This window comes from Pseudochaenichthys georgianus, chromosome 19, assembly GCF_902827115.2.
Source record: "Pseudochaenichthys georgianus chromosome 19, fPseGeo1.2, whole genome shotgun sequence".
Classification (NCBI taxonomy): domain Eukaryota; kingdom Metazoa; phylum Chordata; class Actinopteri; order Perciformes; family Channichthyidae; genus Pseudochaenichthys; species Pseudochaenichthys georgianus.
In genome coordinates this window covers 25,234,346-25,254,339 of record NC_047521.1, presented here as the reverse complement: position 1 = coordinate 25,254,339, position 19,994 = coordinate 25,234,346, and the positions used below count along the sequence as shown (strand labels likewise).

The window sequence follows — 19,994 nt, the reverse complement described above, 5'->3', positions numbered from 1 at the left end:
CTTTGTTGAGAATGTGGCCATGTGCAGCGACTTGGTCATTATGGGGAAAAGAACACCTTCATGCCGATCTAGATCCCTCCGCATCGCGTCGGGCTCCTGATCAGCCTGTCGGTGTTCTTTTCCCCATAATGACCGCGTCGCAGCACATTATCCCTTACGTAGTGTCTCTACTTTAAAGAGTCCTCTCCTGCTGATGTTCAGGTGTATATCAGTATGTAGTGTCTCTACATGTCTCCAGGCTCTAATGTTCAAAAAGCTCTGTATTTTTCTCATACTGCCTGTGCTGCAGCACCTCTTTTCACCCTCTGTCTGATTGGTTAGCTGGCCGGCTCTGTTTTGGTTGTTTAACCGGTTAAAGGTGTCCCGACCCTCGGCCTATCACATGTGTTGGAGCGCGAGTGTTACATAGTGATGTCTGTATGTTATATTTTATTTTATTTTTATTTATCCTTTATTTATCCAGGAATGTCCCATTGAGATACAAGATCTCTTCTTCCAGGGAGTCCTGACTTATAACTTATGGAAGTAAACAAAGGGGTCCAATGGAGGAGTTTCAGGCAGCCTTTGAAGACCATTAACGTGCACACAAACCTATATAACACACGGCAGGAAAGGGAAAGCCCCGAGGTTAATAGGGCCTCTTTAACGCGCAGTGGTTATTGTCCTTACTCAGTGCTGACTCAGACTGTCCCTCAGTAGGAGCCAGGGTAGACATCACATCAGGGTATGTTGGTATCGCCTACAGCCAGAATAAAAACCTGTTCTAAACTTTGCTGAGTGAGGGGAGGGAAGTAAAGGGGGGGAGGAGGGGGTTGTGGCTGCAGTAAAAAAAAAAATGCATTCTGGGAGGAATAGAGGATGGGCCTAATGTTGCTCCTCTAATTCGTAGAAGCATTCGGCCGGTCATGTTGCACTGCAGCTGAGAGGATATGACTATAAGCTACATCTGGTGGGCTCTCACACAAAGGCGTTGGGATCTAATGGCAGAGCTGGACTGATCTAAAGGCGTGTTTATATAAAGACAGACCATGGCCTGCATGGAGGTCGAGACCCCCATCTGCACTAGGTTCAGAACAGGTGAGCACTCTTGTTCTTTATGCTACTTCCTCAACTCACCTAGGCTAATGCTGGAGCCATTGTTGCAGGTTAATGAAGCAACTTGATAATACACTTTGGTGGGTTGTTGTCAGTCTTTGCATCTCTTGATAGCCTTGTAATGTTTGTTTGTTTTGGGGTAGCGTCTTGAAGCGGAAGGATCGAGATTAGTGTTCAAAAATATAGATTTTTCGACACATCAGTTCTGAATATTTGAAATGGTTTCAATACAAATGTTATATTTCTCAATACACCAGGACCAGCTGAGCTTTCTTGCTTTCCACACACACACACACACACACACACACACACACACACACACACACACACACACACACACACACACACACACACACACACACACACACACACACACACACACACACACACACACACACACACACACACACACACACACACACACACACACACACACACACACACACACTAACAAACTCATACAGCGCTGTGAAAACACTGGCCTTGTTTTATAAGCCTTTTTTCAATTAGTCCATTTCTCACTGTGGTATCAATGCAGCTGTTTCGATAAGGTATTGTTTTGAAATGTTAAATTCCAGTATCGTGACAACACTACCTGTGTTGCACCCGGTAATAAAGAGATGTTTACGGGGAAATGAATTGTTACACTATCCCATTCTTAAAACTGAAGTTGCAATAGTTACCTTCTAGGTGTGAGATCAACAAAAGTCCCTCATATGCCAGCACAGAGATAGCTCCACTACAGTACCACGCACCGGTGTGTGCAAACAATGCATTTCAATGTGCTCGACTGGTATGATAACTTACATATAAATGACGTTATTGTATGTTGTCGACCGAATGACGAGTAAGCAGGAAGTGAGAGATGTGTTTGAGGAGGATGGCGGTCGGTATGTGGTTACCTTCTCATCCCGAAGTCATTTCTTCTCTATTTATTTTCCCTTTATATATTTATATTCTTCTGTGTGCTTTCCCCGGTTTTCCCTCTCATGTTTTACCTCATATTTTATTTAACATCATTTCTTCTTCCTTCTTTCAGTGCTGCAGTTGAGGCTTCAGCAGAGGCGGACCCGCGAGCAGCTGGTGGACCAGGGCATCATGCCATGTGAGTCAGCTGTCCATCACCGATAGACCGGCTAATGAACGCAGATATCTGGAATAATAAACATTTTTTAATCTATTTTTATCTAGATAATTTATCTTTAACATCGTGTTCAGACTGAATGGACCGGACGGCACCTAAAGCTCACTTATTACCACATTTAACATTCAAAGGTTTTGTTGTCATATGCACAAAGCTTTATGACCAGAGCTCCTCCAAAAATACAAAATAAAAAGTAGTGCAAAAAGTCTATATTCATTTAAATAGAATATGATATGTACAAGAACAGAATATAATGTAAATTAAACAAAATTAAATCCGGTTTGATAACATGCATGAAAACACAGTATCTTGTCATTGATTCTCTGCGAACGAGTGTAAAAGTTGTGCCGTCATGGAGCTTCGTTGCGGGGTGACATCCTACAGAGGTGGGTTTTAAGCAGCCTTGTTGTTGGTGCATGCAAGCCGAGGCGAGATGCAATCATATAGTAGGCTGAAAATAGCAAGCCTGTTATTTTTATTTTGCAAATACAGGTAAACCTTAAATACATACTGATATTAGCAGTTTGTGCGAACAGGAAAGGGAAGAGAAAAGACTAAGAGAAACATTCAGTGCATATAATACACAATGTTCTAGTGTTTCCAGTATCGACCTCTGTGTAGATGATACCTATGTGTCAGATCAAGAGGTGTTTAAACTAATTGTTTAAGGACAACTGGTGTAATAATTTAATGTAATAAAAACACAATGAATAAATATGGTGATGAAAATAAAAAAGTTGTGCTATCACTTAGTGCATTAATGAACATGTTGTGTGTTGCAGCTCTGAAGAGCCCGGCTGCTTTCCATGGGCAGATTCGCAGCTTGGAGAGAGCCAGGGTACGGCACAGCGTTTGGAAATAACGTGCTAACTGTGGTTTCAGAAAACACCCTCCTGGAATAGCAAAAGAGGATTAACTTGAATGTTTTTCCTTCTATTTAGACGGAGAATTTCCTCAAGCACAAGATCCGCAGCCGTCCGGAGAAAGCAGAGCTGATCAGGATGCACATCCTGCAAGGTACCAGTCATTCTCTAGTCTTTACTACAGACATGTCTATTCTATTTTCACTATTATCTAGTAGGTTCACAGAGGCACAAATTAAACCTACCGCACAGGGTTTTACGTGTAGCTACCGTCCAGTTCTTCTCTTCTAGTGGTTCAAAGAAACACTCGGAGTTGAATTCCCATTTAAATAAAGTTATGAACTGCATGCCAAATTATTGAACTCGCACAAGTGGTCTCAAGCTGAGCCTGTTTGCTTCGCCTGTCGCTCTGCGTGTGAAGAGAGGCTAAGTTAGGTGAAACCCGCGATCAGAAGATATTAAGGACCATGTGGCGTTTTTAATTATAGGGAAAATACTGAGCCTTAATGTTATCTGCAACTGTACACAAATACAGAGAATCGACATGCAAACAAAATGGAAGCTGCACAGCGTTCAAATGGAGATTTACACATTCGAATGTCAACGTTACGACTGATTCGATAACATTGTGTGACATCTTTTCCCTTTCTCCTCAGAGACCGGAGCAGAACCATCACTACAGGCCACCCAGATGAGGCTGAAAAGAGCCCGGCTTGCCGACAACTTAAACGAAATGATCTCCCAGAGACCCGGCCCCATGGAGCTGGTGGAGAAAAACATCCTGCCCGTGGATTCCAGCGTTAAACAGGCGATAATCGGTGAGAGAACAGGGATGATAGCCAGGGCTTGCAGAGTGCCTCAATGGACACTGTCCGAAGAGGTTGTTGCAGAGAAAGGATGAGAAACACTGACGATAACAAGAGAGAATCTTTGTTCCTGAAACGTTCAGAATCTCTTTACACAGAGGGGACACATTTTGATTTATAAAAGACATGAACAAGTGGATTTTGCATAATAGGTGACCTTTAAGAGCAAGGGTGTCCAAGCTTATACGAAGGGCTGGGCCGCTCACGAGAGGTATACGGCCTCATAAGTTCAGTTATAAGTTAGCAAAGTCAATCAGCTGTAGGTGAATGATGGTCGTGAGTGATGGCAGCTCATCCCTTACAACAGAAGCTCAGATTGATTATAATCAGGAGAAATATGAAGGGTGTGTTTCAAGCTTGTAAATAAGTCTTTGGGCTTTTTTCTTATCAACTAAGATAATGTTTCCAACTTGACTGAATTTATTTGAAAAGTGGTCTTAACACATGAGTACTTCTGTGTGTGGGGGAACTTCTGAAGTAATAATAGATTTATTTTGTTAGCGCTTTTACAGGTGCTCAAAGACGCTTTACAGATATAGTGAAGAAAAGAACAACAAATAAATGAACATAGTTAAAGTCAAATTTAAAATCAAGCAATACAAAAACAATCACACATTAAAAGCCAGATTGAAGAGGTGAGTGCTTTGAAGGTGGTGAGGTCAGTGCAGTCTCTGATGGGGGAGTGAGTTCCAGAGGGAGGGGGCAGCGACGGAGAAGGCTCTGTCCCCCCAGGTCCGGTGATTGGTGCGGGTGGGGATGGATAGGAGGTTGGCTTCTGATGAGCGGAGGCAGCGGGAAGGGGTGTGGTGGTGCAGCAGGTCTGTGAGGTAGGGGGGGGGGTGGGCTTTGTGAGTAATCAGGAGGACTTTGAAGTCGATTCTTTGACGGACGGGGAGCCAGTGGAGGTTCTGGAGTCCGGGAGTGATTTGGTCTCGGGAGCGGGTGTGGGTGAGGAGGCGGGCAGCAGAGTTCTGGATATGTTGGAGTTTATTGAGGAGGTTGGATGGTATGCCGTAGGATGCTATTGCAGTAGTCGAGTCATGAATCAGGGTTTCAGCAGCAGAGGGGGAGAGTGATGGGCGGAGACGGGCAATGGTTTTGAGGTGGAAAAAGGCAGTCCTGTAATGGGTAAGTAATAGGAGTCAGGACTCGGAGAGACACGAGGAGAGCTGGAGCTTTGATGGCAAACACTGACGGTTTATTTCGAGCTTCGGCCGGAGAATTCACACGACATGTCACGGGTCTGAGATGCCACAATCAATTCTGAAGACCCCTCCTGTAGCCCGAGGTTTTAACTAGTTCAGAGCGTAACAATCAACATTCTTCAATAGACTAAACAGCCGAGGACACTGAATCACATTTGTTGTCGCTTAGGGCTCGGGAAGGATGTGTTCCAGGTGTCCCACAGCAATAACTATCTCTGACCGAGTAGCCCGGTCACAAACTGGCAACAACAACAACTTGCTCGGGCAGCCCCTCCTTACGGGAGATAACGGCTGCTCAAGGCTGGTCAGCTGCGTCAGAGGGCGAAGGAGGACATGCAGGGCAAATTATTTCCTGACACGGTGTAATATATTTTACATTTATAGTTAAGAAGTACAATATAAGACGAGCACAAGTTTCATTTGTGGGCCGTATTCCATTATGCTCTTTTAATTTGATGAGGGCCGATTCAGAATGTTTGGACACGTCTGGTTTAAGAGCATTTCTGCCTCAATGGACATGGAAAGAGGTCAATGCAGAGAAAGGATGATAAACATTGTATCGTTGCTGTTAAAGTGAGTAAGCAGTGAGGGCTTGTTGTTGTCTCCAGTAGGCCAGGTGAATTACCCCAAAGTGTTGGAGGAGGACAGCAGTGAGGCTCTGTCCCCGGAGCAGCCGGCCAGCCAGGAGTCCCAGGCCTCAGTCCCGTCTCCTGCAGAGAGCCGAGTGCCAGAGACCCCCCCTCCAGCCCCAGCAGCACCTCCTCTTCCTCCAGCCCCAGCAGCACCTCCTCTTCCTCCAGCTCCTCCACCCATGCCCAACACCATGCTGCAGGTCAGACACAGCACTCTTCATGCTCATGTTTGTGTAAGCACGGCTACAGTTGCCCGTAATCACATGCCTTTTGTCAAATTGTAATGATTGTACTTCGTGAGTTTTACTTAACAGACGGTACGTGTCCTGTTTGTTTCTCATGCTTTGCTTTCTGTTATTTTGTCCATGTCGTAAGTAAGACGTTGCTTTTGTCAGGACCCCCTTGAAAACGAGACGGTGCATCTCAAGGGGTGTATCATAATAAATACATGTCTATATGCCCACCTAGGCCCCTTAGTCTGCAAGGATATCTTATGTCTGACTCCATGAAAACACTTCAGTTAAAACCCGATTTCCTCATCAGAGGCAGGTCAAACTTGAGCATGGGTTAATTGAAAGTAAATGAATACCTGGACTGGTCCACTACCGCCTTGTTGATCCTAAAGAAGGCTGTATGCTACTTGACTGCAGTTCATAACTACACTACACAACATTGGTATTCATTTGAAGGATTTTCAAAGATATTTGGTCGATCATGCCAACATCTTTCCTCGAATATAAATAAGTGCTTAAGTGGATAAAGCCCTAATTAGATCAACTTTATTGACACTAAATTGTGAAACATATTGGCACAGAAGCATGTCACCGGCATGACAAGTGATTTAAAAATATGATTAAAAAAGTAGTTGAAGTTGGTTTTAATAAAAAATGTAATTTAGAAAAATCATTACCCAACTTCTTGTAGCTTAATCACATTTACAGTTATTATAGGAAGTCAATTGTTTGCATTACAGTAACACGTGTCTACTTATGCTTCTTCAGTCCTTCCCTAATACAACAAAAGCAACAACAGACTTTATGAAGCTGGTCTCTGCCATCGAGACTCCTCGTCCTGCTGTCACTCAGCCGCCCGCTCCTCACAAACCAGCACCCACCCTGGTGAAGGTAAGAGCAATATTTACAACCTTTAAATATCTACCTATCTATATCTATCTATCCATCTCTCTATCCATCTATCCATCTATCCATCCATCCATCTATCCATCCATCCATCCATCTCTCTATCCATCTATCCATCCATCTATCCATCTCTCTATCCATCCATCTCTCTATCCATCCATCTATCCATCTATCCATCCATCTCTCTATCCATCTATCTATCCATCCATCTATCCATCTATCCATCCATCTCTCTATCCATCTATCTATCCATCTATCTATCCATCCATCTATCCATCTCTCCATCCATCCATCCATATATCCATCTATCCATCCATCCATCCATCTATCTATCTATCCATCTATCCATCCATCTATCCATCTATCCATCTATCCATCTATCCATCCATCCATCCATCTATCCATCCATCCATCCATCTATCCATCCATCTATCCATCTATCCATCTCTCCATCCATCCATCCATCTATCCATCCATCTAAATGCTGCTGGACAAATCGTACATGTTCGTGTTTCTTCCCTCTACAGCAAAGCCAGCAGAAGTCTCCCTCGGAGAAGAGTCGCAGTAAGAAGAACAAAGAGCCCAAGTCCAGGGTGAAGAAGCTGAAGTACCACCAGTACGTTCCTCCGGACCAGAAGCTGGAGGCCAGCGAGGATCTCATGGACTCTTCCTACGCCCGACTGCTGCAGCAACAGCAGCTCTTCCTCCAGCTGCAGATCATCAGCCAGCAGCAGCAGCACTACAACTACCAGACCATCCTGCCCGCGCCACTCAAGTAGGTTCATAAAGGACTTTTGAGAAAAGTATGGAAGCCCTGAGAGGCAAGAGAGAAAGGGAAGACTTCTGATAGTCTGATATAAAAATAATGTTTTTGTGTGGTTACTGTGGTTTGGCCGGTATCATGTTTGTAAATTCCTTTGATTTCTTATTTTATTTGTGAAAGAGGTATGGGGGGAAAACTATTTTAAAATGCAAATAAGCTCCGCACACCGTCTTACTTGCACAAAGTTGCACCTGTCTCATGAAATAGATGTGCGGTTTTAGTACGTTTTGTTGTGGTAACACTGACTTTGGCCACAAGAGGCTAAAGATCGCCCATACAATATAGATGCAGGGAGATGGCAAATATCGACTTGATTCACATATTTATTTATTTCTATGTTGTCCGGCAGTGGCTCAGTCAGTAGGGGCTTGGACTGGGAGCTGTAGTGTCGCCGGTTCAAGTCCCCGACCAGACCTAAAATATGGAGCGTGGACTGCTACTTGGAGAGGTGCCTGCTGTGGTGCCCTTGAGCAAAGCACCGGACTCCCCCCCCCCCCCCCCCCCCCCCCCCCCCTCCCGTTGCTCCCCGGGCGCTGTACAACAGCTGCCCACTGCTCCTAGTGCTAGACTCCTGGTACTAGGATGGGTTGAATGCAGAGAACACATGTCACTGTGTGTGCTATGTGCTCTGCATGTCAGACCATGAAAGAGGGTTTCATCTCTCCCTTCTATTCTATTTCAAAAATCAGACTCAGAAAATGCATCACCAGAAAGAATAATCACTTGCCTCTCAGGGCTTCCATATAAATACTTGTTTATTTCTTGTTTGCTTACCTCCATTGCCCTTTATCTAAAAACACCTGCAAGTCAAACATGGATGTTTTCGATGACCCAGAGATAGTTTCCAATAACAACTCTGGTGTCATGGTATTAACAGGGTGTTGTTTCACCAGCTGCTGTTCCCACACTTATGCTCCATTCAACACACTGTGGACTGTGGACAGCTGTGTTAGTGAGGCACAGGATGGATGGTTTGTTCATATTGAAAAACACACTTCCCCTTCTTCCTGTCTTTCATTCCCCTTCAGCAATCTCTCCTACAGTGCTCCTTTGCCCCCTTTCCTCTCTCCCACCTCCTCTTCCTCTCTCCCACCTCCTCTTCCTCTCTCCCACCTCCTCTTCCTCTCTCTTCTCATTCATGTGATGCGGAGGTAGTGTAAATGACTTCCTGACACAACACTGACCTCCATGTTTTCTGCGTGTTTGTCCCTGCAGGCCTGTGGCAGAGGGTCAGAGCTCCATCATGGTGTCTCTAGCTCCTCCGTCTTCCTCCGACGCACCGTCTGCTCTCCGTCCAAACAACTCGCTCTCCAACCGCAAGCCGGGAGTCCTGCCTGCCAACCTGGAGGAGATGAAGGTAGCTGCAAACCCCCTCACTGCACATCTTACATTTATATTCAATCAATCAATCAATCTATGCTGGACTTCAGTGTGTACAGAATATCAGTATGACGATACGACACCCTCTGTCCTTGGACCCTCACATCGTACAAGGAAAAACTTCCAAAGAAACCCCCCAGTTTAAAGGATACTGATCTGTATCACCCCCTTACCTTTGTATATTTGCATTTGCAGGTGGCTGAGCTGAAACTGGAGCTGAAGCTGCGTGGCCTCCCCGTGTCGGGGACTAAAACTGATCTGATCGAGCGGCTGAAGCCATTCCAGGAGAACCACAACACCTCCGCTCCGAGCAACAACTCCATCTCCACCAGCAACATGCAGATGGAGGTCAAAGCCAGTGTCCTTTCTCCACATGAGAACATGAACCCAGCATCGCCACTCTCACCGATCCCCTCGGAGCGCTCCATCCAGGACGGAGGAAAACCTGAGACTCCGTCATTTGAAACGCACATGGTGACCTCCAACTGGACGCCCACCTTCCAGTCTTTCCAAATCCCCCAGGAGAAGGACAGGCGGCTGCACGAGAAGGAGCAGCAGATCGTGGAGCTGATGAAGAAGCTGGAGCAGGAGCAGAAGCTGGTGGAGGAGCTGAAGATGCAGCTGGAGGTGGAGAAGAGAGGCTGCTCGGCCGACTCTCCCACCGTCACCTCTCCACCTGCCGCGAGTCTCCTGAACTCTAACGTGGTCAAAATGGAAGGAGCACTGCTATCAAACTGTGCATCCACCACTGCTCCCATCCCTGATCAGATCCTGGGCTCCACCTCTCTCTCTCCTCGGCCCCCCGTGGTGAAGCTGGAGGATCTGACTGTTTCCTCTGGGAAGCCGATCCAGACCCAGACGCAGCTCGTCTCTCAGATCCAGCCCCAGATCACCAGCAGGAGTCCCAAACTGCAGACCCAGCAATTCTTCATCAGCCACCAGGGCAGGGTGGTGCCTCAGACGCTGCTGACCTCCACCGGACAGGCGGGGACTCAGATCCTCCTCCCAGTGTCGCTGCCTAGCAACGCAACTGCCATCCAGCTGCCTAGCAACACCGTCAGCCTGCAGGTGAACAGCAGTCTTTATTGAGTGTTTTTTAAATGTCATTTTTTAATATGTGTCTTAATTATATATCACTGTCTATCGCAGGTTTTTAATTCGTGGTTAAATAATAGGTTACAATACTTATAATCCAAAATAAATGGATGAACAGTTTAGATATTTAGCTTGAAGTTACGAATAGCATTTCAAATAGGAAGCTAAAATGAATGGATAAACAGTTAAAATGTTGAGCTTAACATACGTGGATAAAGAGTTAAAATCTAGGTAAAATAACACATGAACATTTAAATATTCATCTAAAATAAATGGTTAAACATTTCAAACGGTAAGCTAAACTAATGAAAGTAGGTGAAATATGACGTTTTGCTGGGTGTCCCATGCATGCTCGTGGCGTTTCTTTATAACCAATCGGTTGTCTGCAGTGTTTTGACTCCACCTAGTACTGGCTCAGCTTATTCTAACTTTGATTGAGGTGGCACCAAAAAAAGCACAATCCTAAAAGTACTAAAGTATCTAAAAATAGCTGGATGAGTGGAGCAGAGACCCACATGCAGCATTAGATCACTGTTGGAGTGTGTTTCCAGCTTTAGGGATTTACAAAGACGTGTAAACTCACAATTATGTTCTTCCATCCTCTCCCACGATCTCAGCCTGCTCTGCAGACCACAGCCCAGAACCCAGGCCTGGTGCACGCCTCGGGTCCTCAGCTGCAAACCACTAAGATGGATGCGTCACCGAGGCAACAGTTAGCCAACAACAACAACAACTCCCTGCTGCAGGTCAGAACCTCAAACGGCTGCATTCGTGTGAGAAATGTTGCTTTGTTTAACATTATGAAAGGTCATCAGATACAATTACTCGAGCCTGATGATAGAAAAAGTTAGATAGTTGGCTAAAGTAGAAGTAACGGGTATAAAAAGGACTTATTTTAAAGATTTTAAACTCCCTCTTGTGCCTCGACAGACTCTGACGATGTGCAATAACTCTTCTGGTTTGGAGAACCAGGCGAGTCCCCAGAGTTTCCTGAGAAGCTCGCCCGACAACAGAGTCTCTCCACGGGCTTCCCCCAACAACCACACCTCCAACGGACCCCTCAGCAAGGTACCTTCAGTCTGTGCTATAGCTGTATACTGTTATATTGAGACGTTTGCCCATTGCTTAGACCATTTCCACATTTTTCTATACAGCTTTTATTTGTATTTAGTTATTGTGCATATTTTATACTTTTCACAATAATTTGGGTAGTTTTCTTAAATAAAGCTTACATTTTTAATTCAGATGTATTTTTTTCACATTATCTCTTGTAATTAATTTTCCTTAAAACTTCCTCTTTTTTTATTCAGATATTTCTATTATATTTGTATTATAACTTTCTTTTTAGATCTCTTATGTTGATATTTCTTGATATTTTTTGTACCGTACTTTCCGGACTATAAAGCGCACCTGCATATAAGCCGCAGCAGCTAATTGTCCGTCTGTCTTGCTCTCGTTCTGTCTCTCGGTTCCACTTTCACTTTGGCGCGCTACCTGTCTCACTCTTTTCCGGCCTCCAGCTTTTCCCGCTGGAGCCCGCCGCTTAGAGGTGGCGGGCGCGGACCGGTCATAGAGCCCATAGCGTTAAAGGTGGTTAATTTTACCTGTAAAGTCCATAGATTTAGGAGGTCCCCTAGTGGCCGTTAGCTGTACAAACAAAATGGGGGAAAAAAAGTCGCGGCTTATAGTCCGAAAAGTACGGAAGTTGCTTTTATTTTAAATGTAATATAACTATGTTGTGTGTTTTTTACTCCCTTTTATGTGAAAACACACAAAAGAAACTGATTCTGATTTTTTAGGTAATTAACTATTTAATCCTAAAAAACCTCCTAATGTAACCTGTAGTTAGTTCAGGGTTCCAGGGTCTTAACAAATCTAAAAAAAGTCTTACATTTGATCATCAGAATTTAAGGCCTTAAAAAGTCTTAAATATGATTTTTATTTTTATTTTTAAAACAAGAAAGGTCTTAAATAAGATTTCGAAGGTCTTCAAAATGATGGGATTTGAAAGGTACTTCTGTGTTGCGATAGCGTCTCAATGTGTTTTGGGGGAAATGTCCGGTGCCTTTCAGTCTCCATCAACATGGAAGCAGTAATCACTAACTTTGTTTCCTCCGGCCCCTTATCGGAGAACACCCAGCTAGTAACCTAGCAACCAACCAAGCTTCAGCTAGCGGCAGTTAGAAACTCCGGTATCTTCGAATCTACTTACAAATGAATATTGGGAAGTGTAAGTTCAACCGTATTTGGTTGGAAAACATCGAATTTAGTGCTTGGTTGAAAGCAGTGGAGGGGAACGTGTCTGCTGCACCTTTTGCAAACAAACGGTTAAACTCGGAACATTGGGGGTAAAGGCTTTTACAGTCTCACGGTCAGTCGGAGAAACACAAGGCCCAAATAAAAAATCAATTACAAACGCCTTCCATCTCTTCTGTTTTCGCCGACGCTTCGTGAGCATCAATTGTATCCAATGTAGCGTTGGCTAGTGCAGCAGATCCCGCAACAACACATGCGGTTATGTTCAGTCATCGTTCTTATGTTGAACGTGAATACATTTACTTTGTAAGCAATGATGGGACGCATTTCTTCTTTCATAGCAATCTTCCGTCATACTTTCTTGCCGTGAAATAGGTCTTAAATTCTATTCAAAGTGGTTTTAAAAAGTCTTACATTTGAGTTGGTGAAACCCGTTAGGTGCTTTATCCCAACGGTTCTTAATACGCTTGTATTTCTTCCATCTCCCTCTTTCTTCCTCCAGTCTCCTTCCCCCCAGCCGACCTTCATCCTTCAGCACAACCCTCTGGTTACTCAGCCTCCCAAAACAAAAGAGCCCCCCCGCTACGAGGACGCCATCAAACAGAGCCGCAACATTCATTTCAACAACATCTCACAGGTTGGATACATACCAAACAAACACACACACACACACACACACACACACACACACACACACACACACACACACACACACACACACACACACACACACACACACACACACACACACACACACACACACACACACACACACACACACACACACTTCAGAATATACAAAAAAAGGGTGGAAACGTAAGATGCTATTTCAGTTTTCCAGCTTTGAAGAATGTGTCTTTGTTGTGCAGATATAAGACTCTCAAGCCCATTGACTGTCTTTCCAGGTTCCCACAGCAACCAGCCAGCAAATGGATGACCTGTTTGACATCCTGATAGAGAGCGGCGGTAAGGAGGCGCACATATAAACAGACATATACACACCCAGAAAAAACCTCGTAGTCACGGGGAAATGATGAGGACATTTGGGGACAGCTTATTGTCAGCTAGTTGTTATCTTCTTGTATATTCTCTTTTTAATACTGTTTTATTTCTATTTTGAGATCTTTCATTTGTATAATTGTCTCTTTTAATTTTTACTTGTGTGCAATGCCTTTGTTGTTTATGCTGCTGCAACGCAAACATTTCACAATTTGGTATCGATAAAGTGCATCTTATCTTATTGTATTCATCAGACTAGACTATGACTGATATCGGCCTCTTAGATATTGATGTTGTCTTGGTTACCATCACAGAGGCTCTGCAGTGACCACAGGGCAATGGGAAGAGTGATGAGGAGCTCAAAGAAATGAAATCATGCGTTGAGTAAAAACACATCTTCCTTTATTCAGCTGTAACACATGGCATAGAGGTCTAAACTGTTAGCTATTGTAATGGATCATTCATATTAAATATTAAGCTAAAAGGGATGCAATAGGATTAACAGTTTAACCCTTATGTTGTGTTCGGGTCTCCCGTGACCCGTTTCAAGTTAAAATGATATAATAACTACGCTCTAGTTTTTTGTATCGGAACCAGTCTTCATGATGTCCTCCAACACAGATATAAACACTACAAAACTGATTTTGACCATTTTTGCCAAGTCTGAAGGTCTCTAGACCCAAGCCCCCAGGAAGTGCGCCGGACTCTGAGGAAAATATTCGTTGTGGCCAAACGGCGGTACTACACTTCCGTATCAGTCGCTGGGCCCGGAAAGGCTTTTTCCCATTGACTAACATCGGGAAAGACGTCTGCAAATCATTGGATACTTTTTTTTAAACGAAATAAACTACCCAGTATGAACATTTATATAGCCCTTATTAAAAACATTCGGTCCTCAAGTTGTAAAATGTGCTAATAACGTTATTCTGAGAGTTATTTTCCTCGGCATTATGAACGCGCATCTAACCCACGGGACAGCGTCGCCCGGCACGTTCATGTGACGTGTTCGGTACTACATGAGTTTTACCTTTACCCATGGATGCACAATAACAACGGATTCTATAAATACTTTCTTGACGTTTCGCTCTCTCAAAAGTTCGGCCATTTTGTCTTCATGCGCCAATGAGCAACTCTCATAGGAATGAACGAGGCCTCGCCTCCCACGCTGTATCCAGTTCTTATTATACATCCATGGGGAGACCCAGCAGAATTGTTTTGGGTGACTCGAGGTCAAATTTGGCCCAATCAAGATTCATCTTTGACTTGAGACACCCCTCCCCCGCCCCCTTCATCAACTGGAACACTATTTGTTCTCAACATGCACCTGGTCTTGTGTGTTGTCGTGGATCCGAAACCTTAGACGCTGAAGACATAACAAGATATAACAAAATAGAAACACAGACACGTGCTATATAAATAAACTTGCCTTGTATCTGTTTCTGAGTCTTATGCCCCTTTCACACCAGCGCCTTTTCAGCTCCGGCTCGGAGCTAGAGCCTGAAAAGCGCTGGGTTTTCCAGTTCACACCGCAGCGGCGCCGGCTCTTAGCTCCGGAATCCACTTCATTTCCAGCTCCAAAAAATTGTCGGTCCAGAGGCAAGAGCTTTGGAGCTAAGAGGTGACGTCGCTTACGTCTCTCTTACGTCGAGGCGTGCAGGAAACTAAACCCACCTCCCATGGGTCGACTGTTATGCCTGCCTCCAAGCAGTAGTGCCTATAAACACACTTTATAAAGTCAGGCAACACTAGCCAGGCTTCGTGTGGTTCTGTTTATTTGTGCCTTACTTTGACCATCCGTTCACTGTTATCGATCATTGTGGAGAGAGGCAGACGTGTTGTTTTGTATTATTGCAGCTATCGGATGCAAGTAGTCAGTTTAGCTTCGGTTGCTATGCCAACATCACCCGTTTTATACCAGAGAAACTTTCATAACAGCGTTGTGATACCAAACAGCGTCAATTCAGACTGACACACATTCACTTAGGCTAAGGGGAACTGGGGATATGCATCAGCTGCTTGTGTGAGTCGGACAGTGAATACTTTAGAGCGGCCGCTGCAGTGTGAGCTAACCGGGAGCTAACGGGAGAATAAACTCCCGTGGAAGAGCAGCCAGCACTGCAGCGGTCGGTAAATGCTGCAGAAACACATTAATAAACAATGAACCACGGCACTCTGGAGAAAAGCATAAGGTTGGAGAAGTCGTTATTCAATTTATTCTGGCTTCGTGTGATTAAAAGCAACACGATCATCGACCCGACGCAGTTGTTGTTGTTGTTGTGAGCTGCCGTTGGGGGGCAAATCAGCGATGTAAACGGTGACGTCATGACGCAGCAGGGGCAGCTCTGGGGCGCCAGTGGGCGGTGTGCACAGAGCGGGAGCTGAAAAGGGAAACCGGAGCTGAACCAGAAAAGCTCCCGCTCGGAGCTAGAAACTGAAAAGCGCTGGTGTGAAAGCCGCATTAGTGTCCCGTCCTGAAGACATGTTTCTTACGATTTGGATTTTAAAAAGTATGCAGTCTTTATAGGAGCGATGTTGGCACTTTACTAATAACACATCTCTCCCCCCCCCAGAGATCACCCCCTTCACGCAGCAGGACCCTCGGGTGTCTCTCTCTAAAACCCTCCCGGTCACCGCCAACATCTTCACGCTCCCCGTCAGCACGGCCGTCTGCAGATCCCCCCCCCAGGTGCAGGTGGCCCCCCCGCCCGTCCAGAGCCCCCCCCCCCTCTGCCCCAGCCTCTCCTCTCTGGCCACAGACCACCAGCTGGAGGCCTTCCTGGAGAAAACTCTGGCTGAGACGTCACCGGCGTCTGACCCGAGGACCAGAGGCCTGATGGAGGAGCTGCAGGCCCAGCTGATGGAGCAGCAGGCCTTCTCCCCCATGGACACTTCAGACCTCTCCTTCTGTGACTCCTCCCCCCCCTCCTCGCTCCACTTGGGCCTCTCTGATGCGGGCCTGGACAACATGGAGTGGCTGGACCTCACCCACATAACTCCTGGGTCTGCAGGGGCGCTCACTCCTCTGGGGATCCCCTCGGACTTCCTGGACCCTCAAGACCTGCAGCTGCACTGGGAGTAACGGGGGAGAAAAGGGAGGGGGCAACAGCTGAGCCGGGAGATAAAAGCTGGATGGACGAAAAGAGGCGGTAAAAGATTGAGATTCCAGATTTTAGACAAGAAGGGACAACATGGCGTTCCCGTGCCATTCCACTTTCACCACTACATCATTCATACACGTGTAATATTCCCACTATCCTGCAGTATGAGCTGCTGAACAGGCACTGATGAGAGGAAGACAGAGAGGTAACAGCTGAGCCAGGCGGTAAAGCTGGATGGACGAAGAGAGGAAGATATGTTCAGCAGCTCATACTGCAGAAAGAATAGCTAAATGCTAATGCTAGTGCTAATGGGGATCCTAATGAAGAACAAACAGCCGGTAACAGGTTGAGATTCCAGATTTTCGACGAGAAGGGACAACATGGCGTTCTCGTGACATTCCACTTTCACCACTACATCCATAATACTCCCACTATCCTGCAGGATGAGCTGCTGGACAGGCACTGGTTGGAAACTAGCAGCAGTTTGCACAAAAAGGGTCTAAATGACGACATCACTGAAGTCGCCATAAGACTTTTAGACTTTTAGTGTCTGATGAGACGAGGAGGCGGAGCCAAATGATCACTGGTAGCATGGACTGTAAATACTCTTAAAACCACACTAATACAACTTAAAGGATATTATCGTTTTGCTCTACGGGAGCTTTGGCTGGTTGGCTTTCAGTGCGACACTTCGTTTGACTGGAGGTGAGAGCGGTGTTTCCACTGAAGCTAGGTTATGATTACAACCCAGTAAAAGTGTTGCTCTCCGCGACGTCTGGCAGATTAAACCTTTATACACATATTGGAAGGAGCTCATATAGGCCTGCCACGATAACTACTTCTGTTGGATGATTTTAATCTCCAGGAAATAATTTAAATAAACAATATTTCTGTTATTTTAAGACCATGTTATGCCATACGGTGTAATGCCGACAGGGTTTCCCCACACATAGACTTCACTTGAGCGTGCCGCCGCCCGGGTATATTAACGTCCGCCAAAGTATATTTCGCGACCCATTTAGGTTTCATCTTTCTTTATCCGTCCGCGAGCACGACGCCATCTGCGATCGATTAACTACCCCTGCTGTACCTGTTCGCTCTGCTATCGCGTGAAGGGTCTGCTTTATGCGCTAACTCCGCTGCGAGGCTCCGGCGAACAGTTCACCCCCCCCCCCCCCCCCTTTATGAGCGTGCTATGCTAGCACACCCCCCCCCCCTTTCTCGGCTACCACCGCAAGTATATTTCAGATTGGTGGGAAACACTGGACGATATAATAATAATAATGAAACAAAAATTATTAAGGCCATGTCAATATATTGTACTACAGGTCAACAACATAAATATCGTACGATAAATCAATAACCAAAAAATTATCGAGGCCATTTTGTACGATAGCGTAAAAATGATCCAAGTCTATGTGAATAGTGGATAACCTATGGATTGCCCATACAGCAACAAATAGATCCGTGCCTTACGAATGATGACGGTCATATCCACACATCGTACAATGCATTGGTTAGATTGTTATCGTGACAGGCCTACGCTTATATTCTCAATGATAATAATGAGTTGCCCTGGGACATCAGCGCAGCCTGGTTTATTAACCACTTCCCCTGAAGGAGCTTGGACTAAACCGGACTGAATCTGAGCAGCTGGACCTTTTTAAAGAGATTCTCTCTCTCTCTCTCTCTCTCTCTCTCTCTCTCTCTCTCTCTCTCTCTCTCTCTCTCTCTCTCTCTTCTCTGCTCACACTGTCCAACAGACTGTGCGGACTCGTCTGATGTGTGTATCGGATGCGACTGTTTCCTCCTGCGGTTTTTCCTGATGAACCAATGACTCTAAAGACAGGATCCTCAAACTACGTGAGAGCTATGCACTTAAAGAGGCGGAGGGATATCTGACGGCGCCTCGTCACCTCAGAGCACGGACGCCTGATCTCTGAAGACCACGCAGCCGGAGATACTGCAGTTGGTGTCCAAGTATCTAACTTTGAATGTAATTTAAAACAGAATGGGACGACACTCACAGAGTTGGCAGCTTTTTTTACTCGTGAACTGACGGAAACGGTGGAAAGGGAACAAATATCAGTTTGTGAGAGTCGGCTGCAGTCAAACTGTCTTTTATTTGCCAACTTAGTGAAATAACGTGGAAGTATTGAGTCCAAATGCAAAGGAAAGGAGCTTTAATGCTTCCTTTTTCATCCCCTTAGCTTAGGGTACACGGGACCATCCCAAACCAAAACCACAGCGAGAGCATGCGTCGCCTAATTACGTAGCCTAAAATAAGAGCAGCCGAACTCTCCCCGGCGTCTTTCCCTGCAATGTTCTTGCTTTCTATCGAAGAAAAGTGGTTAGAAAAATACTTATAGGACTATTCGACAGCAGCCATGGAGAGAAACTTCCAGAAGAAGTGAAAACTGCGAGTTATAAGGAATAGAAGTGTGTGTGTGTGTGTGTGTGTGTGTGTGTGTGTGTGTGTGTGTGTGTGTGTGTGTGTGTGTGTGTGTGTGTGTGTGTGTGTCTTCTGCATGTCCTCCTGTCTCTGTGTGCATGATTGTTCTCGCCTCGCCCACAACTTGTCTGAAGATAAAAGAGCTAATATCTATGAAATTAAATAATTTGCTTCCAAAAAAAGAAAATATTCCAAACTCCTCTCTTCACGTCGGCTTCTGATGACTGTTTTTAGCTGTGTGTTGTTCGGTGTCCTGCAGACGCACACACACACCTTTGAGGTGTAAGACACAACCAAGAGGGCTTAGCTACTTTTAAAGCCGTCATAATTGGATTTTTTTTTAAACATCCAACTTGCTATTTTATCTCAAAAGTAAGGAATATTTCGTTTTAGGATATTATGTTGCGATGTATGCTGCTTACTGTATAGCACTTTCAAATCAGATTAGTTCATAAATTGGCCTTTTTTACGCTTTAAATCACATTTCCAGTCCATTTTCACCTCTTCAATCAGTCATGTCCACGGGCACTAGAGGGCGCTGCCTCTCCTCTGGTGTGGCACATTTTCAGGGTCCTTTCTGGCAGGAAGTAGAGTCACATCAGGCTGTTTTATTACATTTTAAATCAATGTATTGTCTGCCTTTTGTATTGCGGATTTGATGCTCTTACTGCTGCAGAATCCATCATCAAATCCCCATCATTTAACCCCCTGAGAAAGATCAATACTTCACAAAACTGCTTCCTGGTCTTTGTTTGTTTGTTTGTTTACTTTCTACACATGTTGTGTTAAAGCGACCCGTTCAGAGCGGACCTATCTCCTGATGTTTGGACCCAGGTTTAGCTGACTGCCGGTTTCTTTTTTATTCCCATTAATGCGAGATGTAAATCGTACACAGGATGACGAGTAAGAATCGCTCATTGGTGTGTCGTAGAAGAGATGAAGTATTT

General features: G+C 45.1%; 1 protein-coding gene across 4 annotated transcripts in view; it reads left to right on the top strand.

Moving 5' to 3' along the window:
* Positions 1–17,767, top strand: part of mrtfba (myocardin related transcription factor Ba) — a 38,513-nt gene extending 20,746 nt beyond the window's left edge. For 2 of the 4 annotated variants that reach the window (XM_034107882.2, XM_034107880.2), the window contains exons 4-17: positions 2,135–2,200; positions 3,022–3,077; positions 3,181–3,256; positions 3,759–3,920; positions 5,782–6,005; positions 6,807–6,929; positions 7,472–7,719; positions 8,983–9,124; positions 9,343–10,215; positions 10,860–10,988; positions 11,173–11,310; positions 13,001–13,135; positions 13,404–13,464; positions 16,068–17,767. In XM_034107882.2, coding sequence (XP_033963773.1) covers positions 2,135–2,200; positions 3,022–3,077; positions 3,181–3,256; positions 3,759–3,920; positions 5,782–6,005; positions 6,807–6,929; positions 7,472–7,719; positions 8,983–9,124; positions 9,343–10,215; positions 10,860–10,988; positions 11,173–11,310; positions 13,001–13,135; positions 13,404–13,464; positions 16,068–16,576 — 2,942 coding nt within the window. In that variant the 3' untranslated portion in view covers positions 16,577–17,767. Of the gene's footprint in view, positions 1–984; positions 1,078–2,134; positions 2,201–3,021; positions 3,078–3,180; positions 3,257–3,758; positions 3,921–5,781; positions 6,006–6,806; positions 6,930–7,471; positions 7,720–8,982; positions 9,125–9,342; positions 10,216–10,859; positions 10,989–11,172; positions 11,311–13,000; positions 13,136–13,403; positions 13,465–16,067 lie in introns of those variants that run through there. The other 2 variants (XM_034107884.2, XM_034107883.2) reach the window with 2 other exon arrangements.
* The last annotated feature ends 2,227 nt before the right edge of the window (positions 17,768–19,994 follow it).